Source organism: Falco cherrug, chromosome 5 (genome assembly GCF_023634085.1).
Source record: "Falco cherrug isolate bFalChe1 chromosome 5, bFalChe1.pri, whole genome shotgun sequence".
NCBI classification, from domain to species: Eukaryota; Metazoa; Chordata; class Aves; order Falconiformes; family Falconidae; genus Falco; species Falco cherrug.
This window is the reverse complement of record NC_073701.1, coordinates 37937611-37954453: the sequence shown is the minus strand read 5'-3', so window position 1 is coordinate 37954453 and position 16843 is coordinate 37937611. Positions and strand designations below refer to the sequence as shown.

At 44.0% G+C, this 16843-nt stretch overlaps 1 protein-coding gene across 1 annotated transcript; it reads right to left on the bottom strand.

The window, feature by feature from the left end:
* Positions 1-561: 561 nt before the first annotated feature.
* On the bottom strand, positions 562-15349 carry LOC129736142 (glutamate receptor ionotropic, NMDA 2B-like). The gene is made up of 5 exons (XM_055711048.1): positions 15188-15349; positions 8698-8858; positions 6331-6518; positions 4310-4548; positions 562-2469 (listed from the first exon to the last, which is right to left on the bottom strand). The coding sequence occupies exons 1-5, from the start codon at positions 15347-15349 to the stop codon at positions 562-564; spliced, it is 2658 nt and encodes an 885-aa protein (XP_055567023.1).
* Between the last annotated feature and the right edge of the window lie 1494 nt (positions 15350-16843).

Genomic DNA, 16843 nt, shown 5'->3' with positions numbered 1-16843 from the left:
ATAAGTGCATCGTCAAGTTAGTTGTGTTATTCCCCCTTCCCTTTCTCCACATCTTCAAACACTACTCTTTGCTAGGCAGTTTTAGGAAGAGTTGCCTGAGCAAGCGTATTTTCCTGCATGTCCATTACACTGCTTCTGCTGTCTTCTCCTGCCATGTGTGTGTGCACATGCCTTTCTCTGCCAGGAGCCAGCAAAAGTGAAACAGTAGAGTCACTGCCACTCTCCCTCAACCCACCCCTTCCCTGCCTTTTTCTCCATTTCCTGAAATCACGAGCAAGGATATCCAACTCCAACGTCACTGTAAAGTGCAATGGCCAGGAATGGAGGAGAATGGAAGGAGCGAGAACATGGAAAAAAGATAAAAGGGGAGGGGTGGGAAAGAGGAGGAGGAAGAGGGGAAACCAAAGAGGTGGCACTTGTCACCAGTGCTGCACTACTCAGAACTCCAGTATCCCACTAACTAAGGATGACCCAGGAGAGTAGCCAACGGGATTGATCCCACCCCACCCTCCCACACTCCACGTACACCCCCAGTCCCTCCCCGCGTTCTTCCCCTCTCACTCAAACGTCAGACTCAATACTGGAGAGTTTCTCATAAACATGCCCGTTGCTGGAGCCATTGAAAGCCCTGGGGTTTTTGTTGTTAGGCACACAGGGGTTGGACTGGTTCCCTATACAGATGTCCTTCTGGAAACGGGCTGGCACAGCCCCGTGAAGGGCTGAGACCACCGGCTTGTTGGTGGTGACAATGGCTCGGAAGTCTGGCCTGGCTTTGGGCCCTCCTGCCACCACAGGCTGCCTGAAGAAATAAGATTTGCTGCCGTGGAGCAAGCATTGGTCATCCCCAAAAGTGGGGATGAAAGGGTTTTGGGTGACCCGGTCGGGGTAGAGCGACTTGCTGAGCATGTAGCCCCCGCTGCTGCCGGGGTTGTTGTGGTGGTGGTAGCTGGTGGCGGGCACTGAGGACTTGTTGTTGGCAAAGGTGGTCTCACTGGCTGGCATCTCAAACATGTGGGCGTAGGGGCTACCCTCCAAAAAGCGGCCCTTGTCCTTGAGGCTGACGCTGCGGGGGGCCAGGGCTGAGTCATCCTTCTGCAGGTCCACAAAAGTGTCATAGGAGTGCTGCCGGCGGAGCTTGTTGCGGTTCTTCTTCTGTACCTTGGAGGCAGAATTGGAAGGGCTCTGAGGATATTTGGAGGAGGAAGTGGCGCTGGTGGCCATGGGCACGGGGGCAGGTGGCTGATCCAGCTCTTGGAGAGAGTTGTCCTCACTGATGTCATACAAGTTGCCTGCTTTCTTGCAGGCCTCACAGCGGATGCAGGCCTGGCGGGTGGAGTTCTGCCCCACCACTGATGGCGTGTAGTTGTGCAGCTTAGAAGGGCAACCACGGCAGAAATTAGCCCCAGGCCGGTCCTCCCAGTCTAGATTGGTCAGGTTCTTCTCCCACGGTGCTGGGACCCCACTCACAACGCCATGCTTGTGCTCGTTGCCTCCACCAAACTCGCCTGAGCTGTGCTTGTGGTGGGCCCTGTTGGTGCAGGATCCACCTCCACCTCCTCCTGTGTCACGCTTAAAATCATCTCCCCGTTCTTTGTAGATATCCGTCAGATCCACATGTTCCCAGTGCGGTGAGTTCTCTTTTGCCCGAAACTGGTCTAGGTAGAAGTCCCGTAGCCCTTCCTTGTCCCTGAAGTAGCGCTTGTGGTCGGGTGAGCGGGGCGGACGCCGGCGGTAGGCCAGCTCTATCTCATCAAACTCCCTCCGGGACTTGGCGGAAGCCGGGCGCTTCTTCAGGCTGTCCTTGTACTGCTGCTTCCGCCGCTTGGCTGCATTGCCTTCAATGTTGCCATAGGTGACCGTGTGAGTGGAAATGTCAGAGACATCTGAGCGGATCAGGTCGTCGTGGGCCCCACTGCCCCCATAGCGGTCACTCTTGAAGGAGAACTTGCCATAAAGGTCACCCAACTGGCTGTGCTTGGCAGGGGGTAACCCCAGGTCCAAGGGTTTCTTCCCAATGGACCGTGACTGGGCATTGAAGGGTGGATTGTCACAATCATAAAGCCCGTCGATGGAGCTGGTGCTGCCAATGCTGTGAGGGCGGTGGTGGTGGTGGTAGTGGTCCTGATACACATTGCTGTCCTTCAGCTGGAGGTTGCCAAAGGTCCTTTCCACCTCACTAATATAATCACTAAAGAGGTTCTCCTCACAGGGGGGGTTGTTGTAGGACTTGCAGTCTGAGTGAGTGAAGCTACGGCGGTGCTCAGAGATATCATAGACCGATGACTCACGGCGGATAAAGTCCAGGGCACTCTGTGGTGAGCCATTGACCCCTGACAGGTTGGCCATGTTCTTGGCTGTCCGAAGCAGGCGGAGGATGTTGGAATGGGTGTTGTTCATAGTCGCCGTGGGGGAGTTCATAGCTGACTGGCGTTCCTCGATGGCCACGCCATGGATGCAGCTGTAGATACCCTGAAATTAGAAAAAGCAGGAAGGTGAGTGGTCCTGCAAAGAATACATGAAAGAGGACCTGGCCTGGAAGCCAGGAAGCACCCTGTGCAGCAGTAGCATGTTCCTCTAGGACAGAAGGCCTGTCAGCCTTCCATCATGATGTACAATCAAATCAAATTAAATCAGACCTGCCCTACAAACCCTTGCTGTTTTGCCCCTCTTTCTCACCTGTCACACATTTCCTTCCCCCTCATTCCTCTTCCTCTGCTTTGCCTCATGTTATATCTGTAGGATGCAGGAATACCTGTTTGCATCTCTAAGAGTTACTCAGATCTAGTAGGTGTAACAGAATTGCTAATGGGGACAATAATATCCTTGGGAAGAAAAGCATCAAGACAGATGATTCTGTGTGGATGAGAGGAAGAAAGTCTGTTTTGGCCCTTGAAATTCATCTGGACATCAGTGAATCAACAAGACAGGAGCTATCTTAAAAAGGGAACAGCTTCATTTGTCATAAACCGAGTTACATTAATCACCAGTACAGATTAGAAAGGGAAACAGAGAAAGAGCAAGACTGCCGAATAGGTATTTAGGTCTTTTGCATCTGGTTGAGTGAGGTACAATAGAATTTTTAATTGCATGCTGTTAAATTTAACAGTGATAACAGCCTCCAAATTGACATCCCAGATGAAAGCGTAAAGTCCTCTATTCAACCTCAAATCAGCCAGCAGAAGTGCTTGGTTCCTTCACATTCTCCACTAGCTCATTTCATCCATGACACAGACTGTTTGCGAGGGCTACCCCTAGGAGCAGAAGGAAAGGGGCTCGTTCATTCCCTGGCCTGCTGAATGGCGCCTGCTTAATAATGTCAATTGTAAAATGAACACCATCACATCATGTTACCATGGTTTCTCAGCAGCTAGAAGATGATTAACACTTTTCATACTTTTCACCAACCTGGTCCAGGTCTAACATAACCCTAGCTGAGGATCACCAACCACAATTCCGCACTGCATCTCCAGAATAAACCAGGTTAGAAATTAACAATATAGAAGAGAGGCTGTGCCCCTGCCTTCAAAAGGCTTTGTCATTTCTCTTCAACGATATGATATGTGACAATTATATACTCCTTTCATAATCAAAGTTAATTCTGTTACGTTGGACACTGAAGTAAAAAATGCTGAGATTTGACCTCACTTCAGAATGGATCAGGGGAAGGGACCAGTGGCTTAAAAGAAGATAAAAAACCTCCAAATGGAATACTGTTACAATAATATCAGAAAGATGACTCAGAAATGACTAGAACCTGCTTTAAATGTAAATATTATACCCTAAGGCAGATGTGCATAAAGCAATTGCTAAGTTTATGCGGTCATCCTCTCTGGAAGGATTTCTGCATGGTTTAGGGTATGGCTTTTGGTTAGGGACTTATGACTGTCCATAACAGCACACTTTTAGTTAACATAAGGTCAAGTGAAAAGCTGGAATACAGAGGACAATGAAAAACTCCTGAATTTCTAACCATGTTATCCACCGTTACTTGACTTACTCTCCCCAAATCTGGCCTTCTTGCAACTCACTTTGGAGGAGCAGACAGTTACACTTTACTTCTCTTTATACTGCATTTTCATTTCCATGGTAAATTTTCATTTACATGACCATAATCCAGCAGAAACCAAAGGTGTCACAGAAAACCATCAGATGTTCTTGCAACATTAATGGTGAAAAGACACCAGCCTTTATCGTGCAGACCACTACTCTATGCTGTGTGTTAGACAGTCTTGGTGGATTTCCCCTTCTCCAGTACCTAGGACTGTCTGAATAAAGCCTCTGTTCATCCCCACTAGCCAATGACACTCACCCTGCTGATGGAGAAGACTACACCGGGCTTGCCAGAGCAGACGCCCATGAAGCAGTGGCGGAATTGCCAGTAGAAGAGATGCTCACAGATGAAGGTGATGAGACTGAGAGCCATGGCTGCTCCCAGCATGTAGAAGACACCTGCCATGTTATCTATATCCAGCTGGCTGCTCATAACCTCGTTCTTCTCATTGTGACAAATCCCAGTGAGCCACAGTGCTTCCAGCTCCTCCATCTCCCCTAGAAAGACAGAAAGAAGGAAAGAAACAGGTTAGATAGACAGCTCTGCAATGGTTAAAGAACTCAAGCCAGGGCAGACTGAAAGCAAGAAGCTGATCTAAGGTCATTTCCAGTGGCCATGCTTTTTTTCCACTTCTATTACATCCATGAAATACCCTGACTGCCCTTCTGATAGGGGCAAGTGCAATTTGTCACAGGGAAGGCAACAGTATTTTTCCACAGCCACAAAACCCGTACCACAGGACACAGCTATCACATTTGCCAAATGTCTACAGTGAGATCCTGAAAAAGTTATCCACCAGATGACTGAAAACTTGGCCTCAGAAATTTCCACTTTCATATTAGGTCAATGAAGGGGAAAATCAGTGACTGATATTGGTAGACAAAAATTAATCACCTCTAAATAAAAACATTGTATGTTTCCAATTCAAAATTCAAAATGTTCATTTTTTTAAATGATTTTGAATTTGTTCCCATCATATCCATAGCTCATTAAAACTAGGTGCAATACTCCCAAAATATTTGTGCATTTTTACATGGTTTTCTTCCCTTCAATTTTGTTCAAATTCAACACTTCCAAGCCCTTTGACCAATCAAAAATATTACTAATCTGTATCAGTGCGGAACAAATGTTCTGTAGTCTAATTTCATACCCCACTTACTCCCATTATATTATTTTCATGAGGAGGGAGAGAGATAAACACTCTCACACACACACACAGAGACATACACTGAGATATTCAGAAACAAACTAATTTTGCAGGTTGGCAATTCTTTTCATGTTGTTAGGAAATCTAGTTTTTCACTTTTTCAACTTCCAATCCAATGACAAGGAGGAAAAAAATCTGTATATTTATGTGGTGCTATAGCACAGTCTTTAAAACTTTATGGAGAACTTACGTTTCTTTCTGAAATAATACATATTAGGCTGTTTAGATGACAGAACGCCCTATCCATCAGGTGGCCAATTTTCTGCTGAAGTATGTCAGAGCTACGTTCTTTTCATATTTCTTATACCATATGTTATTTTCAGATTTCAGATAAAAAGAAATACTTATAAATAAAATAGCCTGTGAATTTTATGTATTCAGAAAAAGGGCACAGCAAGATATAATACGGAATGGAAAGGGAAAGCCAGGAAAATATTTTCTAAAAAGGAATCCCTTATCCCATGAATAATTTTTTTAATAATAGCAATTTCTCTGTGAAGGCTAATATTGAACTAGGTAACTATAATGTTCTGATTAAAAACTCACTTCCAAATATGTTTCTGAGTCTCAAGTGTTTCCTTGGGGGTTTTTTTTTATGTTTTGGGAAATCTGTGTTAACTTTTTCATACATAAATATTTATTCTTTAAGTCTGTAAACTCTGCATGACTTGATCCTGGCTAGAACTCTAACACATGTGATGACCACAGAAAGTCCAGTGTAATTAGTGGGTTTGGTCATAGCAAAACCTCAAAGGTAGTGCAAGTTCACAACAGAAATCTTGTTTTTACAAGACATTCTTCGCACAAGATATTTTTCAAACACACGTGAGCTGGTCCTATGAAACCTTTAGTGCTTTTGACATTGCCTTTGATGATACTTCTACCCTGCATCAACAACATAAAACAAGTGACACCCTTACATTTTTGGTGTAATGTCTCTAATGAACCCTTCTTAATAATTTCCTGTTCTCAACTGAAATCTGACATGCCAATGCCAGGAACTTCTATTTCATACATGCAAAACTTGGAATTTCTTAGGAAAACCCCAACTCCTCTTTTTCTTGTCACTTACCATCTCCAAAAAGCTGTAGAATGGCAAGATCCACCTGGCGCTTCCAGCCTGAGTCCTTTTGGATGGCAATGCCATAGCCAGTGGAAGCAAACACTTTCCCACTCCCAATCGTCACCAGCTTGCAGCCTTCATCTCTGCCAGCCATGTAGTTTAGCACTGCTGCATCATAAATGAAAGCATCCAACTTCCTGCACAGGTGCAAGAAACAAGAGGGGTATAGTACAGAAAAGACAGAATCTGTATAAGTTCAATGGTGTTCTTGGGTAATTAAGGCAGAAACAAACTTCCTTCAGACAGACAATAGGTTGCACCTTCACCTTTATCAGTTAACTAAAATCTGAGCCTAGAACCTGTTTATAGGTAAAGTTAGATTATAAATGAGAACTATTTCTTTCTGACTCTTTGATAATCATAATTTCTGATCTGAAAGAAAATTTGGAATACAAACATACTGCAAGATAAAGATGAATGAAGAGGAAGTCAAGGGGATCTATAGTCCTAAGAATAGCCTGTATTTCTGTACTGACTTTCTTCTCAAAGGAATCTAAAGATGCTTTATAAAATCATAGAATCGTTTAGGTTGGAAAAGACCGTTAAGATCATTATGGAGTCTGACTGTTAAGCCAACACTGCCAACGTATCAATATTAGATAGTAAAGTAGGGGCTGAAGTAAGGAAAATATCTCAAATTCAAACTGCTGGCATGACTTAGCTGAGCAAAATGCAATTGTTTTCAAATTAATATAGTCAGGGCGTCGTGTTTAACACCTCAGTTACTGTGAAAAGCACTACTGGATCTTTCCCAGTGTTCAAGGGGACATGACAGCAGTTTCATCGTTTACCATGCTGAGTAGCTCTTTGGTAAAGAGTGCTTAGAGGAAAACCAGAAGAAAAAATCTTTTTCAACACAGAGAAATCTCCATTATTGGCTGGGATGGGTAGACAGCACAACAGACTAATGAAAGCCTTCCTCTCAATGCAACAAATTGATTTGGATGTGGGGGACAGTCTCAGGGGGCTGCATCTTCCACATAACCAAAGACAGCGGATGAGTAAATCTTCCCACTAGATCTGAAAAGAAGCACTTTCCGATAAAAGACTGAAGACCTTCCACCTTGCACATTCTCACACCCACGCTATCTTTTCAATCCACCTCCTGCACATGTATTTCCAGTACGGTGATTATCTCAGTTCAAGTGTGTATCTGTGGGGAAGTCTGTCCAAGGGTGGATTTGAAGCCAGGATGACATCTACCACAAGTGATGAGCTCTATTTCATCCATATATTTCCAGGACAGAGCATATTTATTTCCTGGATTATGACTATCCTGGCAAACGTACCTTCCCAGGATACCATCCAACAATGGTACAATCATTTATAATGGGCTGTGTGCCTTTGAACCTGGCAATCAGGTTTAGGAATATTCAGTCAATCTAGTAATTAAATTGGCTGAACATCTTCATTCGTGCTTTGGAATGAACTTTCTTGTAAGGATGCAATAGGAGTGTAAGCAAGCGTGTTTTTTTTTCACTGGGCCTGGGCTATGACAATCAAAATGGTCAGCTCTGGGGCAAGGTCTTTACCTGGGAAGATAAAGGACAAAAGCTTGCAATATGGTGTTTTAAGTTAGCTCCTCTGCAGATTCACTGATATTAAAATAGGATGAGCTGTTCAAACATACATTTTGCTAATGATTTTTCCCACATTTCCCAAATTACCCAAATAAATGCTCCCATTTTATATACTTCTTTATTATTCAAACATTTTTTTCAGTCCTTGACACTAAAACATTCCAGAGAGAAGGGCTACTTCCAAACTATTTGCTTCAAGCACGCCTTCCATAACAGTATATTAGCTGGTGATACACTGGGGTGGGATTGGTCTGGCAAGGATTGTTTCAGCTTCCTGATTAACGTAATCTTTTATAACCAGAAACAACAGCAACAAAGGGAAAACAAAGGAATTTCGAGGTGACAGTATAAATGCTCTGAAAAAAAAACTTTGTCTACAGAGGTCTGTGAGCTTTTCCTGCGTATGCATAAGGACCCATCAGCATGAAACACCTTGATGAAGCAAGGACTAATATACACTAATACATACTAATATACACAAGGCTAGCATACACAAGGATATGGAAGATCCTCTTTCTCTTAAATAGTCTTATAAACACAGCAAAACCAGAAACTCTTATACAGATGTCAATAGAAAAACCTAGCTAAGAGAACCACAGAATTATTCTCTTGTGCTGTTTGTGGTCTTAATCATGGAACGATAATGGAGGCTCATTTTCCAAACCCTACAAAAAATTTTTCAGACAAACATGCAAAGAAAGTTTCTGTGGTGAGCAAGCATGAAAGAAAGCCTTACCCAGTCTTCAGTGAGAACAGTGCATCATCCACCCCCCTCTGATTGAATTTCACCATGTAGCTGTGCATTTCAGGGTAGTTGTTGCGAATGTTCCTTTCTGTGCTGCCATTGGGAACTGTCCCGAAGCGGAAAGGAGGTGAGAAGTCATTGGGTTTCTGGAACTGGAGAGACAGAAAAAGAACATTTCTCACAATCTTTCAGCAAGAAGCAGTCATCTGAATGGAAGAACACGTTCTCCTCAGAAGATAGTTCTGATTTTATTTTACTATCATGTAGAAAATAATACTGAGAAGATACTATATTTCACCGTTTTCAAACACAAACATCTCCTGTTAGTACCTAAGAACCAAGAAGTGAATCTGAGCAATGTGGTCTTTCTGTCCCCTCTGGATTAAGTGCAAAAAATAGCCAGTGATCAAAGATTAACAGGAGGATAGATAAAAAGAAAAAGGAAAAAGGGAAGGGAAAATGTAACGGCAGCTTTGGAACACAATCAAGAGAAGATTTTCAATAAAATCTATGTGCATTTTATCTACAAAGTGTCATTTATTTTCTAAGAAGTATCTTTTTCAGCTCTGTGGATGTCTTTGCACTTCCTGATTCTGTCTGAAGTGGAAAAGTAATTAATGGTGAGAGATGCCTCTCAGAACACCTCACACCGACTTCACCAAAGGAATGATCACCTTTCAAACTTTTGGGCAAATGTCCCAAATGAAATGCTGTTAGTGGCTCAAGTCACTAGTAACATTTGATGCCCTGAACAGAGCTGGCAGAATACTCCAAACCTTTTGCTGCTCCCAAGAAATACATTCATCATAACATTCCCCTACGGCTGAAAGGCTGTGAGATTTTATATGCCACTTGCTTAACTCAAGTCATAATCAATGCTCTCTGGTGTTTTATGAGCAGTAAAATTTAGACTGTAAATTATCGAGACTGCTTAAAACCCCTAGAACTAGCAGACAGGAAGGAGCACGGAATTGTAAGCCAGGAACTGAATAAGCAGTAAAGAAAAAGGTGCAAAAGTAGGTTAAATGGAGAGAAGCTTCCTCCTCTCTCGATTTATCAAGCAGTAGCTTGCCTGGTGTTAATTCTTGACTCCCACCTGTGACTGTTTATTTGGATGATCCCGAGAAGCATGCTAAGAACATGCTAACCATCAAACCAAACCCATTTAACAGCAACAGTTCACCTGTACATGAACATATGCAGTCATATACTGCGACCTTCTATAGTAGAAATGTGGCTGCAGTCTACAGCTATAGCTTAAAAAATATGCAGATGAGCCTTGTTCTTGAGTTCTGCTCAAAGCCAGTTTGGAACCCGGTCAACTCAGCTGAGGAGGCCAAAGCCACTAAAGCAGTGTATCTCATTCACATCATCTCAGCAATAAGGCCAACCAGGAGTTCTGTCTGTGGATGGGTGAATACACCGTTTACATCACCCGTTTCTACATACTAGTCAACACATCCAGCTGTGCAAGAAAACATCTCTCCAGTTTGGATGGTGAGATGGGCTGCCTTGTATGTGCACACATGAGTGTGTGAGAGAGAACACGTTCTACTGCTTTAAGCCAATAGAAAACAGCAGGCCTGTTTTTTGAAACACAGGTTAGCACATCACCAAAAAGAAGAGGTTTCACACAGGATGAAACAAGCAGTAAGGTGGCTCTTAGAACCCCGTCACACACCCTAGGGAGGAAGACAAACTCATAGCTATCAAAACCTGTAATGAAAGAAAACTTTAATGGGAGAAAGATCACTGCAACATGCTAAAATTATGCTTTTTCTCCAAGCTGACTGTAGCAGCAACTTAGGGGACCCATCACAGGAGTCTGCAAAGTGGACAGCTTGTTTTCCCAGCCTTGAGGCCGAGGCACCCTCCATCCCCAATAGAACCCTCCAACAGAGTAAAGTTAGCAGAGCAAACAGCAGCAGGCCTGACCAGCATCGGTGTGACCTCAGCTTCAGCATGTCCTTTGGAGAAGCAGCAGCTATGAGACCCTCTCTGGGCCCAAAGAGTGTTAAGAGAAAAAAAGACCCATCCAATGTCTATTTTACACTTCCACTCTCCATTTGCAGTGACACAATTTCTAATTTTGTCTGCTTCCATCACTGCACCTATGAACCAGAGCAAGAAGGATTACAGAGTTAAGCAGCGCTGTGATAACCACCCACCTCTGAACTATCTACTGTCCCCACTGTGTTCAAGGGACCATCTTAGCAGTCAGAGATAAAAGGTTCCATATTTAATTTTTATTTTATTTTATTAATTGAATTTTTAACCTCCTGAGAAATCAACAAATAAATGAAAACATTCCTCCAGAAGGAAATTATTGTTTTCAGCAACTGGAGGAGCATGTTTCTAGAGAAGGAAGCCAGGCTGATGCCTTCTACAAAACCACATACTGCACATTCACTCATCATCCCTTACCCCCTGCTCATTCCTCAGTCAGAACAGATCTGTAAATGCAAATTGTTCTCCACACACCCACATGTGCACACACTTCAACCACAGTCTGGTGGACAACAAGATGAGAAACAGTCTGAAAGGATCCATAAGGGACTCACACCAGAGAGCCTTAGATTGAATGCCTAAGAGGAACATGCATCCCCAGCCACCTGGTTTGGTGTTTGCAAAGCTGGAGCCAGAGATAAGCAGCTAACTTCTCCACATTTTAGAAATAACAGGGGTACACAGACACAGCCTTCTTACAGGAGATGGCATCTGAAACCCCCCTGTGTTTGTTACTTGGCAGTATATGAGCATAGCTCAGTCCAGGGATGAAGGGATACCTAAAGAGCTCTCCAGAGCCAAAACCAGCTGCACCTTTATGAGCTCACTTCTGTCCTACACAGTTCATACTGAAGGAACAAGAAGACATACAAGCCTTCCCAGAAAATATATGGGACAGATGGGGAGAGTGTGTCCTCTCCTGGCAACGTGGTGGAGGAACATGCGTGGAGAAACTGGACAAGATCTATAAGAAGCAAAGTTAATTGACACTGTCATGTTTAACCCCAGCCAGCAACTAAGTACCCCAAAGCCACTTGCTCACTCCCCCCTGCCCTGTGGGATGGGGAGGAGAACTGGGAAAAGGTAAAACCTGTGGGTTGAGCTAAGAACAGTTTAATAATTGAAATAAAGTAAATATTAATAACAACAACAACAACAATAATGGAAAAGAGAGAAAGGAATAAAACCCAAGAAAGACAAGTGATGCACAATACAATTACTCACTGCCTGCTGACCAATGCCCAGCCAGTCCCTGAGCAGTGATCAGCCCCTCCTGGCCAACATTCCCCAGTGTATATACCAAGCATGACATTCTATGGTATGGAATATCCCCTTGGCTAGTTCAGGCCAGCTGTCCCTGCCAGGCTCCCTCCTGGCTTCTTGTGCACCTGCTCACTGGTAGAGCATGGGAAACTGAAAAGTCCTTGGTTCAGAGTAAGCAACAACTAAACCATCAGTGTGCTATCAACATTATTTTCATATTCAATCCAAAACACAGCACTGTACTAGCTATGAGGAAGAAAATTAACTCTATCCCAGCCAAAACCAGAACAGACAAAGAGTTCAGTAAGGAAAGGCAGTTGTTTGGCTTTTGCCAAATGCTGGAAGACTGGTCCTGGATCAGAATTGTCAGTCTCAGGGGAACAAGGCACTCTGGCAGGCTTGTCTAGAAGGAGTCTGAGAGACATGTGGCAGGAGCTGAGGCACAGTGCAGGGGCCATTACATGGAGGCAGCCTGCACAAAGATAATCTCGATGCCTCAGTAAATATCGACAAAGTAATTAACCACAGATATTGACAGAAATGGTCAAAATTTAGATTAATGAGAGAACTGTCCCACCATTTCATGTAAATGTTTCTCCTGTCAGAGCCCCAAGTCACTACTCTACCCCAAGCATGTGCCAAGAGGAGCCTTGTGAGGCTTTGGCAAAATGTATGGTGATAACAGGGGAAGGGAAGATTAACAACTGCACCGGTTGCTGAGCAAACCCAGCTGCAAAGTCACAGGGAGCCGAGCCACAAACAGGGCTGTACAGGGTCCGCACTTGCAGCAGGCCCATCTCACATTTCCCTGCATCAGGATCCCTCTCCTGCTGCCCAGCTCTGCCTAACTCGAGGGGTGCCTGGGAGGGAACCCACAGTGCATGGCTACAACCCAGCACCCAAAGAGCCCTGGGCAGAGGTGTAGCCCATCTGCGGTGTCATACTTGCTCACCATGGGGCTTCAGCCATGAGAAGGTCCCCTTGTACCCAAAGTGATGTGACATGCTCTCACCCATGAAAGAAATCCCTTACGGAGCTGGCTTCACATCAAATGTAGGGAGGAGGTGGATGCTAGAGATGGGGGTAGAAGCAAACACCAAGAAGCATGCCTGAAGGGCTGGGGTAGCTTTGGGACATGAGATGTCTGTGCTCAGAGCCCAGCGGCTGCCCACTTCTTCAACCCCTTACTTCACAAATTAAAATCAAGAAACATTAGGTTGAAATCAGACCATGGCTTTGGGAAAGTAACCTCTCAGAATCAGACAGCAGAAATCTTCCTGCTCTGGAGAGCGATAAACACACAGGCTGGAAGCTATTAGCACATTCAGAGTGGAGAGACCCTTTCCCACTCCCCCCTGCAACTCACCATGAGAGCTGTCAGCAGCAGCAGCAAGAGAGGGTTTAAGTGACTTGTCTGGCAGAGCTGTTTCATTAGCAATTTGGAGCCCTGCCGTGCAGAAAGCAGCATTGTTCTCAGATGTTCGAATATCAATCTGCATAATGAAACAGGTGATAGGAGCTCTTCCCATTCAGGCAGTTGCTGTTGGAGGGGATTCAGGGATGAGGGAAGGGGTTGTGTCTAATTGGCCACAATTAATTTGATGAGATTTTTTTTTTCAATATATTGTCTATCACCAAATGGTTCCTGCAGAAAAGCACATCTGCACTTATTTATCTGCCTGATGTAGGCCCTGTTTACACTGTAAAGTGTTTGCCAGTAGCATTGAAAGCGGTTTCCCAAGCTCAGCAAGCTCTCACAACAAAAAGGCTCTTTTATCAGTCAATCTACTTTTACATTGCTTTTAAAAAAATAATCCCCTGCTGGATAACATAATGAGCTGGCAAAACTTGGTGTGTGTGTGTGTACGTGTGTACATGTGTAGTACCTTACCCTTACACAGATTCTCTGGGAGGGCTCCTTTCACTTTGTAAGGCCCAGACACTCAGTTTAAATTTTCTATCGCAGGAAGCGCCACAGTCCTGACCCACCAAAATAAAGTCCACATGTACAGCTCCTCTGTTAGCTGCAAGTCCAAAAAAAGCTTAAGACCATGTTAGATACTCTGGGTTCAATTCATTTGCCCAAGTGTTAAGTGTCAAGTTGAGATGCTGAGGGAATTTCACCCTGGCAACAGTTGTCTCCTAGGCCCTGTGTCAGATTTGCCAGCCACCCAAGTATCTTCGATATACTAGTGCACCTAAATTGGCTCTAGACATCTACATTTGTACAGCTGAATCTAGCCACTGGACCATTTGGCCCTCAGGACAGTTTCTCCCACCAAAAGCACAGGAAGCCAGCTGCTGTGGGTAGCAGACAGCCCAAAGTGCCCACCACTCTCTTGAACTTGCCCATTAGGGCATCAGTCACAACCTTTCGCGTAGGCACCTATAAGCAGCACTCTGCCTGCTCTTTGGCAACCATACAACCCACAGATAGCTGTTGCGGCATGGGCCAAATATCTCTAAAAAAGATGGCATCTATGAGTGAGCTGCAATGTAAGATTTAGTGATATCAGGCTAGAAAAGTGAAGTCCATGCTCAGGTGCACAATTTTAGCACAACCTCTCTGCATTGCCCAAACATCTTTGATTATCCCCTCTTGCTCTGATTCAATTGCATGTCACTACAGCCAGCTTGCACCTTCCTTCATTGCCTGAGAATCCAGTCAGGCTGTTTGCACAGAAACTTCATCCAGAACTTGTAAAAAATTGTAGAGCAGATCAGTGGTTTTCAGGTCTAACTCTGAGGTAGTTCTATCCCTACACTTAAGCCTTGATAGACTACACATGTCCATAGCAACATGGCTTGCCCTAGTTGCCTTGCTTTTGTATCCTCTGCTTCATCCAGGAAATTAACTCCTTCACAGCTAATAGATAGCTTTCAAAGAGAAGAGGCTTGTCCTTTTCATACCACCAAAAATTATGCCATTTTTGTCCCCAAGTTGCACCATGAACTATGCCACAGAATCATAAACCTGGATCTGGCCCCAGTAAGATATCTGCTCTGCCCCTCTCTCCCTGGTGGGTGTCTGCTAGACATCACTGTTCCTGACAGCTCTTCATTCAGACGGCTGTGGAAGATGCCAGGTGCTAGAGATCCCCCCCATTCCCTGAATAATCAAGACCAGGGCTTTACTATTGGAAAGTTCCTCCAAGTGTCTGAACTAAAGCCTTCCTGTTGCAATCCAACTACAATAATTTGTTATCTTCACCATGGACATGGGAATCAGAATAGTTTCTTCTTCTCTGAAAGTGCATTTTATGTTTTTGAAGACCGCCAAGCTGTTTCTTCTCCGTGTTATTGCATTGGGGATAAAGAGGCCCAGTTTCCTCGGTCTTTCTTTGCAAGCTGTATTATCTAAACCTGTAACCATTCTTGCTGCTGTCCTTTGGCTGTATCCAGTAGGTCCTTCCTTGACTTGCCTTTGGTTTGTAGACATGCTTTCTACCATACCAAGAACAATCTGATCAGGACCCCAAGATGCTGAGAGAACAACACATTAAAAAAGCCTTCAGCAAGACAATAAAAACATTGCTAGTGAGAGTAATGCTCATTATTACTTTCCTCAGTGCCTATGTTATATCTTTTTCCCTCTGTCCTTTAGTCTTGCAAGTTCTTCAAAGCTGTAACTCTGTCCTGATTTGCATTCAGGTGGTGACCAGTTTGTTTCAGGAATGTCAATTGTCACTCCCAGCACTGTCTTAGGGCTTTTACTGTATTCTTTTCTTCATCCAGCTTGATTATGCACATAGGCACATCCACACCACTGTGCCTCATCACTGGTTCTGGTAGAGGAAGTGCACTACAGATTCCCAGTGTACAGCCTGCTTTATTGGTATGTTGGTTCAGGGCATTTTTACATTGCTACAATAGCATCCCAGCTAGAGGCATGCCAGCCCAACAGTACAGGTAGAAAATCGTGCTGCAAATCTAAATCATAGCACTGATACAATAATCTGTGAGGAGAGAAGACTAAAGAGACTGTGCTTGTCATTCCTCTATTACTCATGAATCTCTTGTACAAATACTTCTCAAGCTTCATTCCTAAAGCATCTTTCTCCCCTCTGCACCAGCACCTAGTTTTGACATTTCAGACATTTTTTTCTTCCAAAGTGGAACTCATACCATTTCTAAGTGACTACAGGTTTTCAGACCCTCCTTTTACCCTAGTTCAAATTTCCTCTCTTCTTCTGTATTCTTTCATAACATCATCCTCCCCCTCCCCAGCAGTGGCTGGGACTCTTCACAGCTCAGAATGGAGTCACCACATCGATTCTTCCTGATTGTTGGGCCCAGTCACAGAGATCAGCCCTAAGATTGCAGTGGCAAAAACCTAGTTTCTTGTCTTCACCAGTCAAACAATACATTGCTTGCTTTATTTAACAATAAAATAAAAAAAAAAAGAGGGGGTTGGGGGTGGGTAATGAACAACATCAAATCCAATATAAAGTCAGTTCTGGAGGAGCATAAAAATACCTTGTGCTCTCTCAGACTTTGACTTTGTGGTTAATCTTATTATTCAATACCCAGTGATGTTTCAAATTCTCTGGTCTTGCTTTGCATACTGCTTTCACCCATGAATTCCTCTAGATAAGTCTGAGAAAGGAGTTATCAGTTAGTGCAGCTGACTGCAGTAAAGTTGGCAAAGAATTAGATTAAAGTCACTTTTAAAGGAAAATGTAGGGTGGGTCAGACCCACAAACAAGAAAAATATCTATGTATGTCTGGTGGTGAAACAGGGACATGTGTGGGTCAGGGAAGGGAACAGAGCAACCTAGTGACAATGCAGAGGTGAGGGGGGGGGAGGTGAAAGCAAAAGAAAGAAGTTCAAATATAGCAACTTCAAAAATAGTTGCCCTTGTAAAAT

Excerpts from the sequence above, each read along its gene's own strand:
- LOC129736142 (XM_055711048.1), bottom strand. The coding sequence starts at position 15,349 with ATGGTTACAGGTTTAGATAATACAGCTTGCAAAGAAAGACCGAGGAAA. Across the intron at positions 8,859-15,187 it reads TTCTGATTCCCATGTCCATG|TTCCAGAAACCCAATGACTT; the intron begins GTGAAGATAACA and ends CTGTCTCTCCAG. Across the intron at positions 4,549-6,330 it reads TCTACAGCTTTTTGGAGATG|GGGAGATGGAGGAGCTGGAA; the intron begins GTAAGTGACAAG and ends CTGTCTTTCTAG.